Genomic DNA, 23,453 nt, shown 5'->3' on the forward strand with positions numbered 1-23,453 from the left:
GGAAAAACGGGTGAGATGTGGTCATTTAACCCAATTATATTCAGAGTCAGTGATTGACTTTCAATGCTCAGCTCTGAGTTAATGTTGCTACTTCACTACAGATGTATTTCAAGTGACCCACAAACCAGGAAGTGAAGTAGACAGTTTTACCACCTTACAAAATTTCTGCAAATTAAGTCCAGGTTAGGTCATTTTTTAATGCTATTGTATATTACATGCAGAACAGCATGGATCATCTTTGTCTGGCTGTGCCGCATAGTTCATTTGTCTAACAATTTCCGCAAAGAGCTCATCCACCATTGTTTTACTTTTAGCAGAGGTCTCCATAAAGGGGCAGCCCCATTCTTCAGCTAAGGCTCTGCCTTCACTCGATGATACTTCTCTCTCACTTTCCAGGTCCACTTTGTTACCAACCAGAATTACTGGTACCTTCTCATACCTACAGTTTAAAAAAACAAAAACAAAACCAACAGCAATAATTATATTTTAAAAACAGCAATATTCTAAATGTAAACGTCTATTTGCAAATAGTACAGGTACAACAGGAAAGTGACATTTGGACCATCTTAAAATTTTATGTTGAAAGAAATGCTTTGCATGTTTCACATTCTAGCGATTCGCTGCACATCTCTTTCCCTCAAGAGTTTTCTTAGAGTTCTAGGGAATGCTTCTTCCTTTGGATTTTCTTTCCCAACAGGAAATGTCCAGGAACACTTCCACACTACAAAAACTAGGAATAGAATAATATTTTCTGTGTTGGCACTCTCAGAGTGTAAGAACAGGATGGACATCCAACCCTCCAACATTATGTCCTCCTCCTCTCTGAAGAGGTATCATGTTTTATTTCCTGCTTGTGATAAGGATGCAGCACTCTCCCTTTCAAAGGTACATTTATCTTTGGTTAATATATATGGAACTCTGAGATTACCAATAAAAGGGAAAAAACCAAAGGGGCAGCAAATTAATTTGAAATTTCAGGAAACATAGCCCACTTCAAGTACTGTAGACACACAAAAGTACTGTTATATAAAACATGTAATAGCCAATACAGAATATATAACTCTCCCTTGCAGCATTCACATCATTACGCCAGTTAAACAGGATGAAAAGAAAAAAAAAGAAAAATAAGTTTCAGGCAATACTATCACAGTTCTGCTTCATAATCAACTTGGACAGCACAATAGATCATATACGCTATGAAGGAATTTATTACTTTGCACGTCCTTGTGAGAAGATCCTTGCCTTTTTTTTTTTTTAAATTAAAATGCCTGCCTTTTTCTTTTTTTCCATCCTCACATATCTTCTTCAGACATGGAACCAAATAAGTGTTCAGTCAAGTTTTAAATTTACATATTTGCCATAGCAGAGAAGAAAACACTGGGCTTATTTCCAAGATACTCTTACAAGGGTATGTATTCTCACGCAAGCAACAAGGACTGAGAGCAAAACTGATTACGGCTTCTAGCACTTAAACTAAACGAAGATCCAAGAGAAACAAGACGGTTCCCTCTTAATTTAAACCTGATTTCCTACTTCACATTAGCTTAGTAGTACTGCTTTGGGTCAAATCACTTGAGTAGGACTGAACTGCAGACAGACAAGAGTCATAGTTGACACTTGGCACAGATGAAGATGTGACGGTCCTTAAGCCACCTATTACTCCTTCATCCCTCCCACCTGCTCTCCCTGCCTCCCAGGCAGGGCAGCAGAGCAGACTTGGTGCATGTGCCTCAACTGGTTGAGGGAAACATCCAGCAGCTTGGTCTAACCTACCAGCCACGATGAAACCCAGATGTCAAGACTCTGCACTGGAACAGGGAACCTCTGTGTTCCTGTCGGCTCTACTGCAGGGACAGTGGGGTCCCACCAAGTCAGAAAGAATAAAAGGGCAGTAACTTCTCAAACCACCTCAGCAGCTCTTACACCACCACAACAGTATCAAAAATTCGTCCAACTATGTCACAAGATGCAGCTGAAATTCTAAACTTTGTCTCTTGGCTAACTATGGGAATGTAATTTAATTCACAGTCTAGAGCTGTGGTCAATAACTAGAGAATTCCCCTCACTTTCACCATTTATCCTATCCTCATTTACCATCTGAAGAGACACAATCCATTTCTTACTCTGTGGATATACAGTACTTAGCACAATGATACCTTTGGAACGCTTGCAAAAGCTAAGCTGCCATTAATTAAGTACCAAAATACACACAAGCATATTGAAATCTGTCCTCCCGCGTTTAAACACATGATAGCATAGTCTTTAATTACATAAGATGGATGGCATTCAACAGATAAGACAGCAATTCAATATTTCTTTTTATCTTTATTGTTCAGATGCATGTGGCCTATTGTATTTTCTGTACAGCACTTAAAACCTTTCAATGCAAGTGGAATCAGGTACACCTTCATTGCATTTCTTGCTATCTGAGAGCCCCCAAACTTCCCCCTGCCCCTCACCAGCTCCTCCAGGTATTCTGCATCTCCTCAATTCTACCAGTGGGAAAAACTGAGAAGTTCAAAGTAGCCACTTGAGAAGCATTCAGTGAAGAAGTAGATGAGCCAGAATTAAAACACATGATCATCTCTTCTCGTTCTGCAAGACCACTACAATTTGTTGAGAAACATGAGGAAAAAAACACTCCACACTTATTGCAGATTTATAGCCAGTTCCACTGAAATATTCGAGTGCTTAGAAAGGTCTAGGAACCCCGGAAAAGCTGGGCGACTAAATATCTGAGTATCTGTTTACTATGAGTACTCAGCACCTGGGAAACGGAGCAGTGGAAATAGTGAAGTTTCGTGCTGCGGAACAAAAAGAACAACTGATTAGCAGACAAGATAGATGTGAAAAGTCTAATTTAATATATCCACACAAGACCATCTAGGAACTATTAGGTGGAACAGATAGAAGCACTTTTCTGTAGTGCTTTTTCCTGCTTTTGCCTCTTGCATTTACCCTATTTGCTACCTGCCTTCACTACTTAAAATGAGATGGGAATCCTACAGTCAATAGCCTTATTCACCTTATAATCCAGATTCATCCAATAACCACTTTACAACATTAAATTGTGTAAGAAAGTGTTTCTGCAAAACTCCCATTATATCATCTTATCAAATACTTCCTCACAGGGCAAAAATAAAGTTTCTCTTGCAAAATACATTCTTGTATTACCTAAATTTTGAGTAGTCAATTTTACAGAGAAAATACTTTTTATATATGCATACTCTGTGTGACCTTATATATATAAAATATATAACTATAGTATATATAAATATATATACTTATGCCTGCCTATAATAATATATATTAAAACTATAATATATATACACACACTATATATATAATCACACAAATTGTCTTTCTATATAGAAAAGTAAGCATCCATTATCTAGAAGAATGCAGGTTGGAATATAGCATATAATGGGAAAACAGTCCATGGATACTGAGCAGAAGACTGGCTCCAGTATGGGCTGCTGAGCTCCAGTTCACTCAGTCCTGCCATATCCAAGCTGAGCACGGGAGAGCCAGATGAGATGTCTGTGCATTGTATTCTCCAAACATGATGATGGAATAATTGTGTGTGAACTAATAGGCCTTTACAGAAACTATATGGTTCCATGTAGTGGTTCCAGGCCCTGCTTGTCTTCATTTAGAGTCCTTAAGGGTCTCTGCACTGAACTTCCCAGCTTTCAGGTTCTGGTAACGCACCACAGAAGCCCTAGCTCTCAACTAAACCAGGTTCTACAAGCTCTGAAGTTCAAGCTGGCTCTCCACCCTTTACCTCCCAACACCGCCAGAATTTTCTGCCTCACTTAGCATCCTGGGCAAATGTATTTCTGATGAGCATGGAGATCTCTGGTTCAACGCTCTCCTTAAACCAGGGCTGCTGATCCTGCCAGAGGTGACTTCTGCCTGCCGCCAGAAGCTTCAGGGACTATTTGCAGAGCTTTGGACTGGCCAGATGTTGGCACACCAGCCACTGAGGCGGGGAGCAGCAGCACAGACCCTCAACGGGGAAGGGTGACTTCTCAGATGTGGTGGAATGATATTATTCTAATCAAATCTGAAGGGAAGATGAGTATCCCTTCCCCACAGGCTTTGCACCCTGTTGAATTTCAGCAACCCAACAGAAAAATAGCTTCTTTACAAAGGAAAAAAAAAGAGCCACCTTGCAGCACCCAAAGCAGCAATGCAGAGCCCTTCCATACAACCACAAAAATCAAGCCCAGGAATTCACAAACCCTTCCAGAAGCTTCAAGTACGATCTAACCTATTCACCAATACTTTCAGCAGAGCAAAAGAGGCTAAAACCCCACCCACCTATACCAGAGCCCTGAAAAGCCAGACTGGTGCTGCCATTGCAGGATGGGTGCGAGGGCACGGTGGGAGCTGGGCAGAGGTCTTGCCTTTCAGTGCGGCCCATCTCCCCCTGCCTGTCCCCTTTGCACTGGAGCAGTGACAGTTTTGCTCCTCGTTCCTGGAGCTGGGAAATTCAATTTTCCCCTGCACCGCTGAAAAGCTTTGAGCGGCACCGATCATTTCTAATGAAAAGCATGAGGGCCACCTGAAAATGAGAACTGCTGCCAGTTTTCTCTGTATCAGTGCAGCACAGTATATATTCTAGGGCAAACATCACAGCAGAGCCTGTTAGAAATATACTCAAATGCAGCACGGGAAGGCTTGACTTTTCAAGACCTCTTCAGGAACAAATTTTCGCAAGACCAATTACACGTGTTTGCAGAACACGTTTAAAGAACAAGGTACTTCTAGCCATTTAAATGATCTATCTTAGGCTCCAATTCGACAGATACTGAGCAGTGGCAACTCCTGAAGAGATAACACAACTGGAGTCATTTATAGCCCCATGAAAGGCACTAGTGCAGAGTCAAATATCATCATATCTAGGATATCACTACTGGCAAGATACAATTGTTGTTCCATAAGAGACAATCGGCATGTATTTCCCAGTCCCAGATAATTATTCAATACTAAAAACCACCCTGTTATTCATCTTTAATGAGCTTCTGGGACCCACAGGCCACAGTAAATCCCTCAGTTTTCCTGAGGATGGACACCACAGTCACGTGGAATCAATAAATACACAGACTTTAAATGTTTTATGTGGCCCAGCTATGCACCACTGACCACACAGCCTTACATGCCACAAATTGATAAACAGTTTCTACATTTTATCTTACCTCACATGGCACATACGTCATCCACATTTCTGTTTAGATTAATATGTATATTTTGAAAAATAGCTTAAAACATTTAGAAAGCTTCAAGATGAATAGTATGTACATGATCTTCAGAGACTTTTACCTCCTATTTTTTCTATCTCCAATCTTATTTGGAGAGAGAAAAACATAGGCAGTACCTGACATCACATCTGAATCTCTTTTACAAGGTACTTTTCAGATTTCTTATTACAGCTGTCATTGGAGAAAGATAAAAACGAAGATGACATGTAGTGAAAATATAATAAAAATGAAGAATAAAAAAGTAAGAACAAAAAAAAATATGCACATCAAGGCTAATAAACTGATTTGATTCCCTTAAACAGTGCTAGAGATTGCCCAGTACCCCTAAACTGCGAGTGGGAGAGAGAAGCGAGCTGGACCAGTACAGGAGAAGACACTAAAAAGATCAAATGAGTTCTTGCTTTTTAATTTCACATTCTGGAACTGTTGAATCTTTTCTAGGATTTTTGCCTGAGCTTCATATCAGAGCCAAATATGTTCAACCAAAACACAGAAACTTTCTGTATAATAAAAACAAATCAAAAGGAACACACATGTATTCTTAAAGAATATTTCTTATAACTAGCTGAAATCCTGTTGAAGTTTATGGAAAGACATACGATTTCTAGCTTTACATGTTAAATACTGGGATCACTGAAATGTAAAGGTATCTATCCATGACAACCATTGCTAATCATCAAAAGGAGTCTGAAGTACTAAATCACCTTTATTATATCATGCAGGGTGCCTTCACCTCTTTCTTTTTTTTTAAAAAAACCCAAACATATTTCTGGCATTTTTTATAGTATTTCAAAAAGAAAAGTAATTTAACAGATAAAGATATTGGGGACGATGATGCAAACAAGATCAGAAGGTCAGTAAAAATAGTTATTTTAGACTTAAAAATTGTGGTAAAAATGGTGTCAAAATACACACTAAAAGAATTCTCGGCAATATAAAATAAAGTATCAAAAAACTCAGTTAAATCTACTAGATTGTTTACAAATCCATACATAAATATTACTAAACGTTATTTGTAACGTCACTTACAAACTTGGATTGCCTGCAGTAAAATCTGTTATAACTTGAAGTTTCCTCATCTAGAGAAAGAACGCACTCCAAATGTAACTATCAAGACCTTTTCTTATTCCTTTCACACAATTCCTTGGATGTTTAATGCAGAATCCTCAATATTTAAAACTCATATCAGCTTCAGAGGATAAGAAAAGACACACAGTGTTCCCTAGTCTGATTCTGAGCCTCTCAAACACCAGGAGAGGAAGCAAGACCACAGAATTGTCAAGAGGAAAACTAACAATCTTAACCCTTTGTTGAAAGCTTCCAATTCTTGAACCAAAGCAGCAGGAAAAATACATATATACTTCTACAGCAATTACTATCTTGTCTTAAGAAATTTAGGCAGAGAGGACATTCCACTTTTTCCAAACTCTGATTCCTTGTATTTTGGTAGCTTTAAAAATTTCAACATATTGAGTTAAATCAACAGCAGGACCTCAGTCTGCAGAGCTATATCTTTTTCCATGGAGTCCTGCAAATTTACACCAATGCAGACATGCCTATGCATGTATAGAATGTCTCGGGACATAGATATGCAAATCTAAAAATAAGTAGGTTTCTGCGAAGTTTGGGCACCTTTGCTCTCTAGTGGAAATTATTAGTTTCTCAGGTAAATCCATACAGAACAGCTGTAAAACCCCCACTATTTTGATGCAAACAAGTCATTCTGGTTTACCAATTAATTGCATTTAATATTCAGTTTTGTAAGCTATATTGTGTAAGGATTTAATTACTTAAGCAACAACTCTCAACTAAAAAAAGAGTCTCAAAATTCTTAAAAATGAGTAGATGTTAAAGAGCTTATTGGTAGTCCCACTGCAATTAGGTGGCTGAGTCACGAATTATTTTGCTATAGAGAACAATGAATAGCCTAATTGCAGGACTAGGGATCTAACATTTTATTCTAGGCTTTGACATGAGCTCCTTATGTAGCCTTTGGGAAACAAACTCTTCAGATGGCTAGACTGAGGTACACAAAGTCAGGATAATTGTACTTACTCGTCGGACAGCAAATTAAACAATAACTGTAAAGCAACCTGAAGAATAACATTAGAATAATAAATAACCACCATACCATATCGTTTTTGAAGAGGCTTCAGAAGCTATCCTGTTCCTGTACACGAAACTTTCCAGAAACAATCACCCCACCTTAAAGAAAATACTTTAAAGCCAATCCGGTTCTGTGTTTTTTATAGACAGCTTACACTTTCCAGTTCAGTTTCAAGGCCTAGAAAAAGTCAGAACCAACACTGGTTCTGCTGAAATTATTTGGCAGGCTCACCCTTGGTACTGTGCTTATAAGTAATTAGAGGAAATAGTTCTGTTCCAAGCAAAAGCTTGGAATGTAACAAAGCACTATATATATTTGCTTCCCAACTGCTACTATAAGTACTTTTCAACCAAAGCATTTGAACACGTTATTTCTAGGCACCTTACAGCTGAGAACTTCCAAGAGACAAGAACAGCGCATGGTACTATCTGATACACATACTCAAAGGCTATCTAGTAGACCCACATTCCTTTGCTGCAACAGAGGCAGAAGGATGACACGTATCATTTCTGTGTGACAGACACTAAAGAACTTTCCAGGTTATTTCCAATCACTTCAGAGAGAAATTCTCATCTATAGAGGATTTTCTGCATCTAAGATCTCATGGGGCAACTAGAGAAATTATAAACTCCTTTCACATGTTCAGCAAGTCACTGCAGATAAAGCCTATCTTCAGGTCTGTCACCTGCTTGAATGGCAAACCAGCAAGGATACCTGAAAATTCAATGGCCTGCCAACATGCCCTATTCACTGTGGGGAAGTCCTAAAGGAAAAGCCCTGACCGTCAAGATCTTAGGTAGACCTTTTCTCAGCACATTTGCAGAACTCCATAAAGGTTTAACATCATCAGTTCCCCTCGCAGTAAGGATCTGGCATAAGAAGCGAGAGGCACACAGCACTTTGAGGGCTGGGGATGACAACAAGGAGCCTATGGCAGGAGTAAAAGCATTTCTCATCCACTGCCATTTCAGATCGAAAAGTCTTTGCAAACAAGAGGTTAGCTTTCACCTTAAACAGGACACCCCTCTCTAGTACGTATCATTACAATTCATATCTAACATTGAAGTCTATTATCAAGACTGAAAAGACTCTAAGTGATACATAACATCTACCCACTTAGCAGTGGGTTTGCTGTGAGTGTATCAAAACAATATTTTAATCTTTGAGTTCCCTCTCTGTGCCAATCAAAATTCTCATCTTATACCACAGAGCACCATCATCATCTTGTTGAAATCCTGGCCATATTTAGCAACTTAGAAACACTGGAATTTTCAAAAAAGAATTTTCTATTCCTTGGCACAGTTTAAGCAGCAATAACCACAAATTTCAATTCTATGTAAAATACAAGGCAAGTGTTTTACCTGACTTCTTCCACTGTGACTAATTCTCTTGTTTCTAAAAGCAACAGGAAAAACAGAATGTCCTGCAAGTCTAAGATTCTCACAGGTGCATTGATTTCATTTAGTTGGTCTCTATATAATCAGTTTGCATTGAAAGATGTCTAGCTGTCCAGAAAACTATGAAGAGATTACGAGGCACAGTATGGTTGCTTAAGTACAAAATTCTTGCTCAAAATTTCGAGACACTAAAGCTGAGCATCTAATTTTTCGAAAACTGCTGCTACTAGCTGTAGGAATGGTTCAACATATTGAAAATTAGGCTTCATATTTAAGTATTTAAACTTTGGGTCCATAACTGAAAATTATTCTTAATGACCATGTTAGTTTTCTGACCTTAAATATTTCTTAAGCCATATGCCATGCTACTATATTAATGTTTATTTCAACATAATGAGCATAACTGGATACATCAAGGTTTTCAGTACCTACCAAACATACAACATATGGAAGATAATAAAATTAAAGAGACTATTATCTATCTTTAATTCATCTTTTAAAGTATTAAAAAAGATATTTCTTTAAAATGACCATTTTTTTCAGACATAACCACTTATAATTAAACTTTATCTTCTGATACATTGCAGAAAATACATTAAACATCAAGCGATAGGAGTGCTGCACGTGTGATTTAAGGGATGCTACAGGCTTCCTGCACAATTTCTATCAAGTCCCTCGAACTCTGTACCTCTGTTCTCCATCTGAAGAAAACAACGGTCATCAGATTTAACCTCTGAATGCCTACGGCACGTAAATACTTCTGAGGCCTTCCATCCTTAGTGATGGAGGCAACCTGAACATCTTGAAGGATGCATTAGTAGTTTTGCTCGCTCTTCAAGAGAAAAACATCCCACATTCCAGCTATTCTCAGCAGTAGGCTATGTAACACCCCAAATCCTCAGGTTTTCTTTACAAGCACTGAGAACAGATACATTAGGGCAGATTCCGCACCAACATCAAGCTTGCCAGCAGAAAGAATAAAGCTATTGGATTAGGTGTGCCTCAGAGCAGGAGCAAGAACACCAGCAAGGGGGACAAAGCCAAGGTTGTTTCCTCACTTCAACTCCACCACCTTGAGCAGAAACTGCAAGGGCTCACAATATCTTAGAACATTTGCTGACAGTGAGGTACTTCTCCTCCTCCTTGTTTCTCTGTACAAAACTTCTACAAGGTCAAAACCCCTGCCTATTCTGAAGACGTGGGATTGAACAAGTCCCTTTGCAAGGGCAATGAAAAACGCAGATACCTATTAAATGCAACATAAGCCTCTCGCACATCGTAGAGCAAATCTACGGATTCTAATTGTTTCATATTTTCAATTTATTATATTGCTGTGTTCAATGAACTTAACAGTGACCCTAACATGCATTACCATTTATCTATCAACACATGCTTTGTCACAAGAAATTTCTCTCTGAAAGCATATCTCTTGACATGCAAACCTTTAGATGAATCACTGTAATATCTTAAAATATACTGTAAACCTGCTGCACAGGGAAGCACTGGCAAAGGTGGGGGAAGAGAAGGAAAGTGACCAAACAGATTTGTACCAATTCAGATATATCAAAGTTATGCCTGTAGCTGGGTGAAAGAAAAATCTCTGAGCCAAAGATGTTGTTAATATTCCATCTTGAAAAGCTGAAACAGCATCCACTCCTTCTATAAAGCAAAGAATCTAATAAGTAATTTATGAGGACAATGGTAGGTATAGTTTCTTATAGATTTGGTCAATGCTGACATCTAAAGCTCTAGTTTCTCCTGCCTACAACTCTTCCCCTCACCATTCTCAGTCCATAATTAGGGTTGAGCACATGCCACAGTTTTTTTCCACAACTAGAGCACTGACAGGGTCTCTTTCCCACCAATGATTCAGCTAGAACTTAATCACTATTTAGATTTCTAATTTGTCACAGAATCACTGGAGTGGGAAGGGACCTCAGTAGGTCTCTACTCCAACCCTCTGCTCAAAGCAAGGTCAGCCAGAAGATCTCAACCAGTTCACTCAGGGCCATGTACAGTTCAATCCTGAAAACCTCCAAGGACAGACCTTCCACAACCTCTTTGGGAACTTCTCCCAGCATTTAATTTAGTTTAACTTTGCCACAGAATTCAAAACTTACGGGTAGGTAATGGAGGAAGATGAGACAAGCAGACCACAGAGTTGCATAAGGCTTGTTTCCATAGAAAAATGGGCTGAGAAACAAATGCTAAAGCTATACAAATATTTATAGCTATTGGTTTATGTAGAGGAACTGATAATCATACTTACAGGACTCAAGATAGACATGTATCCTAGCATTATGAAAGCAAAGTGAACTAACCAGGTTTTACAGAATTAACTGAAGCTCAAGCATAAATTAATGATACCTTCAATCTCTTTATCCTTGTTTATTTAAACTACAGAAAGTGAAACTTTTTAGTGGATACACGAAATAAAAACTTTGGCTAGCAAAAACAGTCAAATACACATGCATTTTAAAAGGGCTAGGAGACTACAGTCCTGTAAGGTAGTATTTCACTCTTCAAAGCGAACACACTCTTATATTCCTTTAACCAATTTATAATCACTGATAAAAATCCCACTGCATAACTTATTTAAACTATTCTAATAGGATTTCCTCTAGCTCATTAAAATTACACTTTTACAGTCTTCAAGAATAGGCCTAACAATTAATTCAAAACCTTCTTAGCAGCATCACCTGTTTCCAAAGGATTAGAGTTCAGGAATGACCACATCATGCTGTCCAGTCAGAACCACACAAAAAGCAACAGCTTCTCCTCCATGTTGAGGTTAAGAGCCTTCTTACTCCAAGAAGTCAGAGCTGCTGATTGTCAACACTACCCAGAGAACATATGCAAGCCTGGATTGCAAAATTCACTTCTGACAACCTGACTGCCATTACCTGGTCTGAAGAATGGAGCATTACGTATGGATATGAACTGCATTTCCATAGTTGCTTTTATTTATTTATTTTTTAAAGAATTTGACCTTTTAAGCCTAGCTGCAGGTCACTTAAACTTAAGAAAAAGTAAAATAAAAATAATAGGATTAGGAGGCAAACAACCTGGCATAAACTTCTGCGTTTTCATCAATTCCCATGTAGAAGCTAAGGCAGAGAGATACCAGAGTATATATGATATTGCATAGCCTGAAGAGAGTTTGTGCGTCTAGTATGAAGCAGAGCCTTCTTTGTTGCCCTAGTAACCAAAGAAGAACGCAGCTTAATGTCCTTCGAGCTAATAAAAATATCCTACAATGCTTATAAGAAAACTTTGCACAAAATGCTCTGTTGAGACAGATTTTCCTCACAACAGTGCAATTAGGTTACAACTCTGGGTATTTTTCAAAAGATAGACTGTTTTACAGAAACTCTAAGCCAGTGGCCACACTGGTATGGTGGACTAATTTAGGAGAAACTAGTGCAAGTTTATAATTTGCTCTTTTACTTCAGAAGCAGTATTACGAATTCATATCCTTTTGACTATAGTCAAGCCCTCTTTTTCCAAAATAAAATTTGTCACCAACGCAGGAAAAAAACAGACAGGAATCCAAAAGCCTTGACTAGTTTCTTTAGTAGATTTGACTTCTAACTTGGGAAAGAAAAACATCCCGCCATGACTTCAGAAAGTTGGTGGCCTTCATCTTACAGAATAATTTATCTAATTACCATAAGCCTGGTTTAAGTAGTTGGAATGTTTGAATTAACAAAGCACAAAGAAGGTTTTCTTCTCTATAGTTTTCAAAAGTGACCTCCATCTTTAAAAACTCAACTTTGTAACGCTAGAAATTTGATTCAAAAAGAGCACATCAGCTAGTTAAGCGAAACTGTTTCCATATATAAACATGAATACACAAAAGTAAGAGCTTCCAAAGTCATGTGGGATTTTTTTCTTTGTTTGTTTTGTTACCTGTTTTTTTAAGATAAGTTTTGGTTCATCTTCAAGGACAAAATACAGCCTCCTAGCATACTACCTCTATGTGGCAAGTACTAAGTACAACTGATTGATAACCTCTCTCCTATGTTGAGCATAAACTTCAGAATTAATTTTCTTAGGAACATTTCTCATTCTTCATACAATAAAACAGGCATTAATTACAGAAAAAACAAACAAACAAACAGCATCCTGAATATGCTGGAAGGCTTGAAACTAAAGCTTACCCATTCTCGTATCCAGGACTTTCCTAGTAAGAGCTTGTTCATAAAATGACATCAGATATAGGGTACCTAGTTCATAAACCAGTAAAATCTAAACATTTTATTCTTCCTTACATGTGTGTGTATGTATATTTCAAATCTAGTATTTGAGTAACTATTAAAATGAAGCCAGCTAGAACAAGATGCTCAGATATACTCATCGTCTCAGATGTTGAGCTATTTCTATTTTAACTACTGTATAAATGTTCATTTCCTTGGGTCTACTCTAGTTTAAAAAAAACCCTCCTTTTTCCCCAGAAGAGTTTTACTAACCTGTCTGACAGCCATTTTATTGCCTATGAAGACACTCTGTGGCACTTGATCACCTTGAGGCCATGCCTGCACCAGCAAGGTCATCCCCAGGACTCCATCACCACGCAGCTGCCCACACTGCTGCATGTCTGGGGCTCCAAGGCATCTGGCTGCTTTGGCCAGTGCTGAACCTGTGTCGGCAGCGGAGCAGGTGCACCAGGGTCAGAGCCCAAGGCTCCTGGCTGACAGTATCCTTAGGGCACCAAAGCACCTCCGCGCTGGCATTTTGCTGGTGGCTGTACGCTGGCTGATGGCCTGTGTCACCCAGAGAGACGGTTACTCAGCTGAACTGATGGCAAGGATGGGCTTTGCTAGCTGATAGAAAAAGCAACGTGCGTGTGTGTGAGAGAGGGAGAGAGAAAAAGAATGAAAACTCTCACAAGAAGAGGCTTTGTCTCTTACTGACATGTTCTTTTCAGAGAGGAAAAAAAAAAAACAAACAAGCCAGTCCAACCTAAATAAAAGTTGCAAATTCCCACAAGGACAACAATTTTAACTTTGCTTAAATTAAGTAGGAAACAAACAATGTGGCTTTTCATTAGTTTAACCAAACCTGTTCAGAAAGTAACTTAATGACAAAATTTTCGTACGCAGACAAAATCAATTTTAAATAGAAGATACCTGCAGAACCTGGTAAAATCCACGTTTTATTTTTTGTCCTGGCTCCTGACCCCACAGGCTGGAAGACTGAAAAACCCCTCACACAAATATATGCATACACTTGTATATACACATAGCTGTTTCTCTGAGTAAGCTTAAAGTGGCAGCATTTAGGCAGGTAGCAGTTTGTGAAAGAGGCGAAATTATAATGTACTTTGTTTTATTCTGAGAAAAAAAAATATCACCCCAATATTTAAATGTCTGTTTGTCACATTCTGGGTACAGAGAGGATGATAATTTGTATACTTAACCCTCAAATGCAACAGCAATAACAGTAAGAAAATACTTGAGAAAGTTGGATTTCTTTTAAGAGCGAGCCTATATTTAAAGGTACCACACACCTCAGTGTCCATTACACCTTCTTTGCTCAATCACTAATTGGTAACCAGAATTTCCTGAAAATAGTCCACTAATTTTTTCCACATTAAGTTGCCCTATGCAGAAAGGCCATTTCAATTAATACGAAGGTGTGTGCGGGGGCGTGAAGCCCAGACTGTTCCCAGTCCTTTTAATCTAACCACAGTTCTTGCTGACAGACAGAGTGTCTTTCAAAGGAAGGCGTTTGATCATCTCTGGGAGAAGAATGTAGACTTCAATTACAAGTCCAATTATCCCAGCTAGGAAGGCAATACAATTGCTTAACTTTAGAGTAACAAGGGACGTTCAAGGTGTGCCTTCTCAGCTTTCATCCAAGATTGAGCTTCCCATTGTCCCTCTCTGGCAGATGAAGCCACCGTGATGGCAGTCAGTGTTTCCAAATAAAAAACATCTGGAGGAGAATTCAACATACGCTAAGTTCAGTGATTTCACATCTTTAGGTGATCTGTTTTCTTTCTTGAATATGCCCATCTCAATTTAAAAAAAAAAATATGGTTTTTGTATATTTTAAACAAATACAGTTTACTAGAGTTTGAACAAGATAAAAAAAGCAATAACCTGCAATAAACAGCAAATCATACTGAATTACCAAGTTCTTGAGAATCCACAGAAAGAATACAGGGTAAACTTTTTCCAAAATCCTATTTTCTATTCTAAGTTGAGTCTACAAAGTAGCAATTCTTCCCAGAGGTGAAAACTTTGTGACCACAGTTTTTTTCTTAATATGTCCATATCAGGCCCAGGGATACACCAGTAAGCCCTGCAATACATGGTATGCATGTCACTCTCCTTCCTTCTTCCTTACATTCCAGAGCAATCTGGACCTTTTAAGTTCAACTAAACTGACCCCAGCTTTCCATATATTTTATTTTCCTTTTGAGAACACTGCTATATTGCAAACTTCGGTAGGTAAAAATTGAATTACATGGATTTGTTTAATCAAAGAGTTACGAAAGTAGTAAGAGGAAGCAGTCAGCAGAAACCACCTTTCTGTCATCAGATCAGACTACTGTGATGCTTATCTTGAGCTTCTTGCGATATCATTTTTAGACATATAATGGTATTTTGATCATGTCTAATTTAGTTTAGTAGTATGACTGAGAGTTCATATGGTCTGCAAGTGCCAGTTATTTCCTTCCCTTGAGAAAGAGCCTCCTCGGTTTTAGTTAAATATCCACATTTTGTGTTCGGTCTGTAAGCCAGTACAGCTGCCCAGTAGTTGAACTCTGGACAATTACAATCATAAGCAAGAGAGTGAATCAAAAAGTCATGAAGAACAGTAGCTCCAGTCCATCAGGAGGCTGTCAAAGGTCTGCATTTGCTCACTACAGTTCCCGAAAACCACCCTCGTACAGATGCAGAGCAAATCCAGCAATCCTCCCACTACACGGTCAGTGCAGAAGCTGAGGCACAGGGCCAGGTGGCGGCAGGGCTATTGCTACAGTAACACCAGACCTTTAAGTAAAAATTGGTACTCGGAATGGTAATAGGAACAGCATTCCTTGCCAACAGTTGCTGACAGACTCACGTAATGGGTGGCAAGCATCTGACTTTGGTTGCTATGAAATCTGGTTAGAGAGCACTAGAAATAAGAGAGTTACAAGAGGTTTGACTGAAAACTGCTAGATGGTAAACAGACTCATAAGGAATTTGCAGCAGCTACAAAACAAGACAGTGAAACTTCGATAAGCAACACAATGCCAGATGGAATGACTATAATGCATATAGTGCCAGACTAGAGGCAAGATCATTAGATATCCATTCACACAGTCCAGGCAAAATTATCATCTGATCCCTAATGTTATCTACAAAGTAGCAGAGGGGTCTTCAAACCTGATCCCATCAAAACACAGTCACTCATTCACCACACCAACAGGCAGCCTAGCTTCTCCACAACTTGAATAAAATTCGGGAATATTTGGATTAAGTGAAATTCCAGAACCTGCTGTGATGCCTAAATTTTATGGAACACTGAGGATCAAGGAGCAGAAGGCTATCTATTCTCACACGGCCAACCTGTAACAACTACTGGAGAAGCAGATGATATGAGGATAGCCTGCTGAGCATACACAGCTTTTAATGTTAAGTGAGGCTGCAAATCCAAACTAGGGGAAAACACAGAAAAGAGGGCTGCGGAGACTAACTGATCAAGTTTCTTCAGTTTGATATTTAACATTAAAACTCTATGGAGTCTTGGCAGGCTCTCTCAATATCATCCGCTTCTCCAGTTTCTTCCTAGGAAAGAGTCTTATCATTCCTCAGACAACTATTTGTATGAGGACAGCCACCTAAGCAAATTCTACTCCAAATATAATGTTATAATCAGCTATATAATACAATATAACCTGTGCATAGAACTCCTTTTTTAGAGAACGAAGATTTCTGAAGTGCAAGAATTATCAAGCCCATGCTCTGGATGATATGATCAAGTCTGTGGTCTACTCAATATTCTATACTAACAAGATCTATGCAAAGGCATTCAGAAATTTACTGGTCAAAACATAAGGAATGAAAACGACATGAAAAAGTAGGAGGTAAAGACAGGAAAACATTCTAATGGCAAGTATTTCTAGGCCCGAATGCAAAACAGAGGTAGTTAAATATACTGGGTCTCCAGAAGAATTTAGGGTCCAAGAGACTGCTCCATAAAATTTCTGCCTACCCACTTAATTTCTTGACAGGCCACATCCATCTAAGGTTTTTGCAAGCCCAGCTGAGCCACATACTGGAACCACAACAGGGTCACACACCTAAGCTCCCTTGGGCTTCAGAGACGAGGCATGCAAGAAGCCAAGTCCCTTGAGAGGCCTAATTCACTACACATTCCTCTGTCAATCTAGTAACACATCAACAGTAAGATACTAAACAAAAGCCACAACAGACATCACTTCCACACCAAGCCATAGGAATAAAAGCCAGTAGGGGCAATGCTGTTTCTTGCATTTAATGTAGCAGTACAGTGATCATGACACTGATCAAGGAGGTGAAAGATCTGCACCATACTCTTCCTTCCGTCATGGGAGCTTCACATCTGCTTTTCCCAGAAGATGGCTCTAACCACTAAGCTACAAGTGAGGTTAAGAAAATACTCTTCAATCTTCCTGTTGAAGATGCACCACTATGAAGGCAAATACAAGTAACTGAAGGCAAATTCACCAATCCCGAGGGAACAACAACAGAAAAAGATCAAGTGTGCAAGCTGAAGATGGATACCACGGACTGAAACCCAGGGGTTTCTCAAGACCGCTTATTCACTGAATGACGAAGTCACTGCAAAAATGCAAAATCAACGTCTCACACAGCGAATGGCAACCAGAAGCCTCCCCTAGTCTAGGTGACCACAATATTTCAGAAAAGGTCAGTTGTTGCTCCATGATGACATAGAGGCTTCCATTTCTCTCCTTTTCTTCTGATCAGTGAAAAGGACTGCCTCTTAAGAGGAGAGAGTCTACAGACATAAGGAGATAGTTTAAGTGGTTTGCTGCAACAGGACTACACACCTCAGTGCAAGGCAGATTCCTGAAGAACTGACACAGAAAAGAAACATGAAGCTATTTTGCAGGACCCGTTTCTTATGAAATGCAAGAAAGTAGAAGGCTGACACTGGAAAAGAAAAGAAAAAAAAAAAGAAAAAGGAAAAAAAGGCATCTCCTCCAGTGCGTTGCATGTTCAGAAGATAAATGCTAGGATTGCCTGCATCCATTCTGCTTCAGACAGCATCCTGCACAATTAGTACAAAAACTAAATCAACCCCTCCTACCCCCAAAACCCCCACTGTATACCGAGGAGGTTACCTGTTAAAGAACCCAAGCAGATTAAACAGGTCTAAGTGGTACTACATTGACCCCCCCACTCCCCCCAAAAAACCTTAACACCACACCCAAATGGACAAAAGCAATGGAAAAATTAATTCCCAATTACTGCTTGGATTTTGATTCTGGACCACAGCATTAACCCAGCAGAAGGTGACTCATGCTTCTCTCTTCCAGGCATTGTAGGGAGTAACCTGCATGTCAGCTACCAAGAATCTAACTGCTCCCAAGACTAGCAGAGCAGATGCCTTCTTTAAGCAGCGAGATGGAGAGCCTGGATTTGATTGGAGAATGAGAAATACTCAGACTAGTTAGACTTTTCTGGGGGAGGAGGTGGAGTGGGTATGAAAGGCATCTCATAAAATGCTCCAGAAGAAATAGTTCAAGGGGATGATCTTCTGTCCTCCAAATTATTTTAAAAAAGAAATTGAATTCCTAAAGTTAAAAAAATAACCTAAGCAGCTTTAAAAAATATCAAACTCACAAAAAAAAACACCGTTTGACTAGTTTTCAACAGAATTATTACAGCAGAAGAGGGGCAAATTTTTAACCAGGAGATAGAAGATTACTACTTGGAGAACCCTTTACAACATCAAGTCCTTTTGGCAGTAGAAAGTAATCCACAGACTGAAAATATACCTTCTTAAAAACGGTGTACACATAGCAGTATACAAATAAGGACTGCTGTCATGTAGTTCAAAAAATACACCTGTCCAGGATTTTGTATATGGCCAAGTGCAATTAAATACAGAGGTGGGTGGAAAAAAACAGATCTTTTTCCCCCTCTTCACTTATAACTTCTGGAGAAAATGGTATAAACCCCAAACATTTCCTATTCATTGCTTTGTTCTGACGAAAACGACAAGCTTCTAAAATTTAAAAATTAAATTGAAAACATGGTAAGGAAATTTCAAAACAAAAGCAGTTCTTGAGGAAAGAATTTATGCATTTCTAGATAGGTCTTACAAAGTTCATGGCCTTTTCAAAAGAAAAAAAGCGTTCCAGTTATTTGCGCATTTATAAAACATTTCAAGTAAGATTTTGTACAGCAGTTAAAAAGATACTAGAGCAATATGGGAAACTGCAACCAGATCTAATCAGATAAAGTAGGTTGATCAATTCTGGCTTATCCTCTACATTGTAAAATATATTAGGAGTAAGAGGGCAAATTGTACAAACATTCTCCTACCAAAACTTGCTGGTCACAGCAAGAGCACGTATAGCCCAGAGGCGATCTATGTGGCTGTTTCTTGAGAGCATCTTTTCTTGTAATTAATCAGAAACCCAGGACCAAAGCTCTTCTTCACAACTTTCAGAGAACTTCAAGTTCAGCACCCTTATCCAATTCGTTTCCAGTTCAAATTAAATTGTAGCTGAGTTGATACTCACATGGGAATCTCAAACACTGTTAATCTTTTAGTTAAGGTGGCTACTTGTTAATCATAACAGTAACAGGAAGACACTAAACTATTCTATAAAGTAAGAGCTATATTTTATTTTACCCCAGACCACTACCCTAAACTACTACATTCTAATATTTTCAAATGCTTTGTCTGCCTCATTACCCTGACTTTTTGCAGAAGATACTAACAATATTTTCAAAGACGTTAAAGCTCTATCTGCATGACACAAGCAATGTTCAAAAACAAGCTAATCAGTTCTGAAAACACTTACTCCTTTTTTCCTGATCTTTCACCTACTCTAGGCCTAATCAAGACAAGAATTAAAATATTGTCACCATCACATTTTTAAAGAGTACAGCACCAACTAACTGAGCTAGCCCTGTGACATTAACGTTGAGAAAGGATAACGTGCTCATATCACACCTTTAATTCTCTTGTCTAGACTAGGATTTAAGACAACACAGCTGCTAAAATGCAACCCATTGACAAGAGTTGCACTCATCACTGTAAACTGTACCTAGACTATACTGTTTGCCTTAGTGCAGCAAAAACTAAATACTAGTCCTGTATTGGAAACCTCTGGAAAAGAAAAAAAAAAAACCACCACAACAAAATACAAAAAAACCAACACAAAAAACAGACCAGCAGGAAGCTAATGAAGAAGAGAATATGAAGGAGCAGATAGCTATAGTTCTTGTTACCTTAACAATCACGTAAATCTTTGTACAAGTCACTGCGTGCCACGATAATTTAGCACCACAGTCCCAATTGCTTCCCTGTTCTCTCTCAAAACGTTATCATCACATACCACCTACACAATTTAGAAGGAGAAAAAAAAGACAGGGGAAAAAAAAAAAAAATGTTTGAGCAACACTTGCAATATTTCGGGAAAGAAACAACCAGTAATCCCAGGTTTGTTCTGTGGTGCAAAAAATAAAAACCTGAATTATTACAGGGAAGATTAGAAAAGGAATGGATTTAATGATTTTTCGGAAAGTCATCCACTCAGATATTTCAAATTTTATTCATCTAAAAACTTTCAAACACCAAAGAATGTCTATTTTTGAAATTTCAGTCCAAAAAGTATGAGTGCTAACATAATAGTTTTAACTAAACATACTGTTATCCAGAATGTTTTACGTATGGCCAAACAACAAAATTTGTTTCTATCCACATACTATCCAACTGAAGTGTAGAGAATCATGGTTATTTTGAAATAAAAGATGCAAGTTACTGCCAACTGTGTTGGCTATAAAATATAGTATTTAAAGAATTATTGTCCTCTAGGCAAAACAGAAATTCTAATGAGCAATGATTTTTTTTTTTTATGAAATCTTCCAAATATTCATTGCAAAAATCTGTGTGAAAGCAGCTTAATGAATAGCAAGATAGAAAACATTCAACTCCAAGCATTAATGCTATATTATTGTACTAAACTATGAAAGCCATTAAAGTCAGTTATATTTGGTCTTTAACACATTAAATAGCATTTTTACAACACAGACACGATCAAGCAACACTGCACAACTGAAAACAAATTTAAGAAGTCTTGCCACATACTATTCTACTATTTGACAATCGTAGCTATTCATGTTTATTCGCACAGCTCTACAACAACATGAGCTACAGCAGCAATTAAGACCTGAAAAGAGAATATGATGCCAACTGATACGGGCATCATAAAAAAAAAAAGATATGCTATACTCTAAACTAGCACAATCTAAACTAAACATGCATACAAAAGGAGCTTGCCTACCTGGCTTTTTCAATAAAAGTCCAGAACACCTAAAAAGCAGGAGGGGATAAAAAGATTTATTTTCAGTGCCCACATACAGAAACTATCATGTCACTTTACCTTACAACGAAAAATAAACAAAGCTTGGAAAGGAATACCTATACAATTAGCCAGGGGGAGGGAACAGCCAAAAAAAAAAAAAACCAACCCAAAAAACATTAGAAGACTCTGGTTACAAGCATTGTCTCAAATTTTCATGGTTTCCACAGGAAGTGACTTAAAGTAGCATGAATATTTCAGATTATCAAGAAAGTAAGAGTGATAGAAAAGTCAAGAGAACTCTGCAAGTACGGAATTCAATTCAAAAGCTTCTACAGGAAAACATTACAGGACTATGTTCTGAAGATGCATGAGCACCTTGAAATATCCAAGTTTAAGACTAAGCCAAACAACTTTAAAATAATCTTCTATAACGTAAAATTGCACACTGTCAGACACATTTTTTAGAGGATTGTCTATTTATGAATTCCTCAGTTAAATCAAGAAACCTATAATTTTGTCTGACAGAATTAGTTCATTAATTTAAAATTAAAACAAAGGTAGATTCACTAAAAAAAAAAAAATCTAAACTCTATAGAACCAGAAAGAAGTGTTGTAAAGCTATTTTAAAAGTACGAGAGCACACCGAAAAACTAAAAATTTGAGTTAAAAACTAAAGAAATTTTACAGTAATGTCCTGTATACTGCAAACCTGTAGTCTTTCTATCATAGACACTTTCTAGGGGACGGCCTACATATCAGTTCCCCAGTAAGAGACAGGAGATGGCCATACAGCTGAAGGCTCTGATGTTATTATATAGAGGGTCAATTCGATGTGACTGACTACTTGGGTTTACCACTTCTTTATATCTCTACAGATCCTTAAGATATTCACATTTTCTTCTTGTAAATCAATAAAGTTCTCACCTGAGAAACAGCTACTCATATATAATCCTTTAAAAAAAAAAAAAAAAAAAGAGGACAGAATAACTCTTCTGTTGTACTTAAATATTTTAACACTGTGGCTGATGTCTGCACCATGTCAGAATTCCATTCACGTTCCCACATTTTCTTAGAAATACATATGTTTTCTTAGAAATACATACAAGTGTTTGATGGGATTTAAAATCCATTAATCTGTACTTGCAATAAAGTGCTAAATTTCATCTGTTGGATGCACAAGAGCAGTTGGCAGCTTGGCCAGGCATTCTGTGGGGGATGGGGGCTGTGCTTAATACCTGCCCTGCCTTTTTCACTTAAATGACTACTCTAAACAATCCACTATATTGAGATTATTGCAACAACAACAACAAAAAACGCTTTCTTGCTTAAAAAAAGATTTCAGTCGGTTCTTATTTCCAACATCTCTACACATCTAGCACCTAGGAAAGTCCCTAGACATTTCTCAACCTTTTGCATACAGTACTTTAGAATGAACAGTATTTTTCAAGTTTCACTTCTGAACACTAAGGTATTTCTTCCTGGAAGGCTGGAGCCATGTTTGGGGTTGAATGTGTTGTACCCGTGTTTATGATGAATTTTCTAAATAGTTCTCAAAATTGGAAAAGTATTTTCTTAAAATAAAAAAAGATGAGAAATACATAGAATTTCAGAAAACCGGTAAATGCAACCTTACTTAAAGAGTACTTACTTATTAGGGTGAAGAGCTAAAGAACTAACTGAACTATTTCATCTCCTCAAATTTCTAGATTTACTGAAAGTCATTTGTATGATCATATTATCTTGTTTTACTGAGAATCTGGACCCCCAATGTGCTAAATGATCTTTGAATAAAAACCATACTTAGTTTTCACAGTTCTTGGAAAGCAACATTTTCAAACTAGATGTTTGAGCAACTTGTAATTTTGAGTATAGTTTTTCAGACTTAATCACTATTAAGTCACTAAATACATCAATTAACATTGACTCAAGATGCTGATTTCACAATTAATAAATTTCAATAATTACCTCTCTTGTATGTTTTAAATTATCACACAGAATCACTACACTGGGAGCAGACTTTCATCCTCATGATAAACACTACCACAAAGAAAATTGTCAACTCAGAGACATTTCTCTGATATTTCATAGCAATTATCGTTTTGTCTGCATTTTCAGACAATCCAAATTAATAAATTTTCTGGTCTTTG

At 37.9% G+C, this 23,453-nt stretch overlaps 1 protein-coding gene across 2 annotated transcripts in view; it reads right to left on the reverse strand.

Moving 5' to 3' along the window:
- Positions 1 to 201: 201 nt before the first annotated feature.
- The window catches only part of RAP2A (RAP2A, member of RAS oncogene family), a 28,388-nt gene continuing 5,136 nt past the window's right edge, over positions 202 to 23,453 (reverse strand). For both annotated transcript variants that reach the window (XM_086611189.1, XM_086611183.1), the window contains one exon: positions 202 to 439. In XM_086611189.1, the coding sequence (XP_086467315.1) occupies positions 202 to 439 (238 nt within the window). The remainder of the gene's footprint in view (positions 440 to 23,453) is intronic.

Source organism: Tauraco erythrolophus, chromosome 1 (genome assembly GCF_009769465.1).
Source record: "Tauraco erythrolophus isolate bTauEry1 chromosome 1, bTauEry1.pri, whole genome shotgun sequence".
NCBI classification, from domain to species: domain Eukaryota; kingdom Metazoa; phylum Chordata; class Aves; order Musophagiformes; family Musophagidae; genus Tauraco; species Tauraco erythrolophus.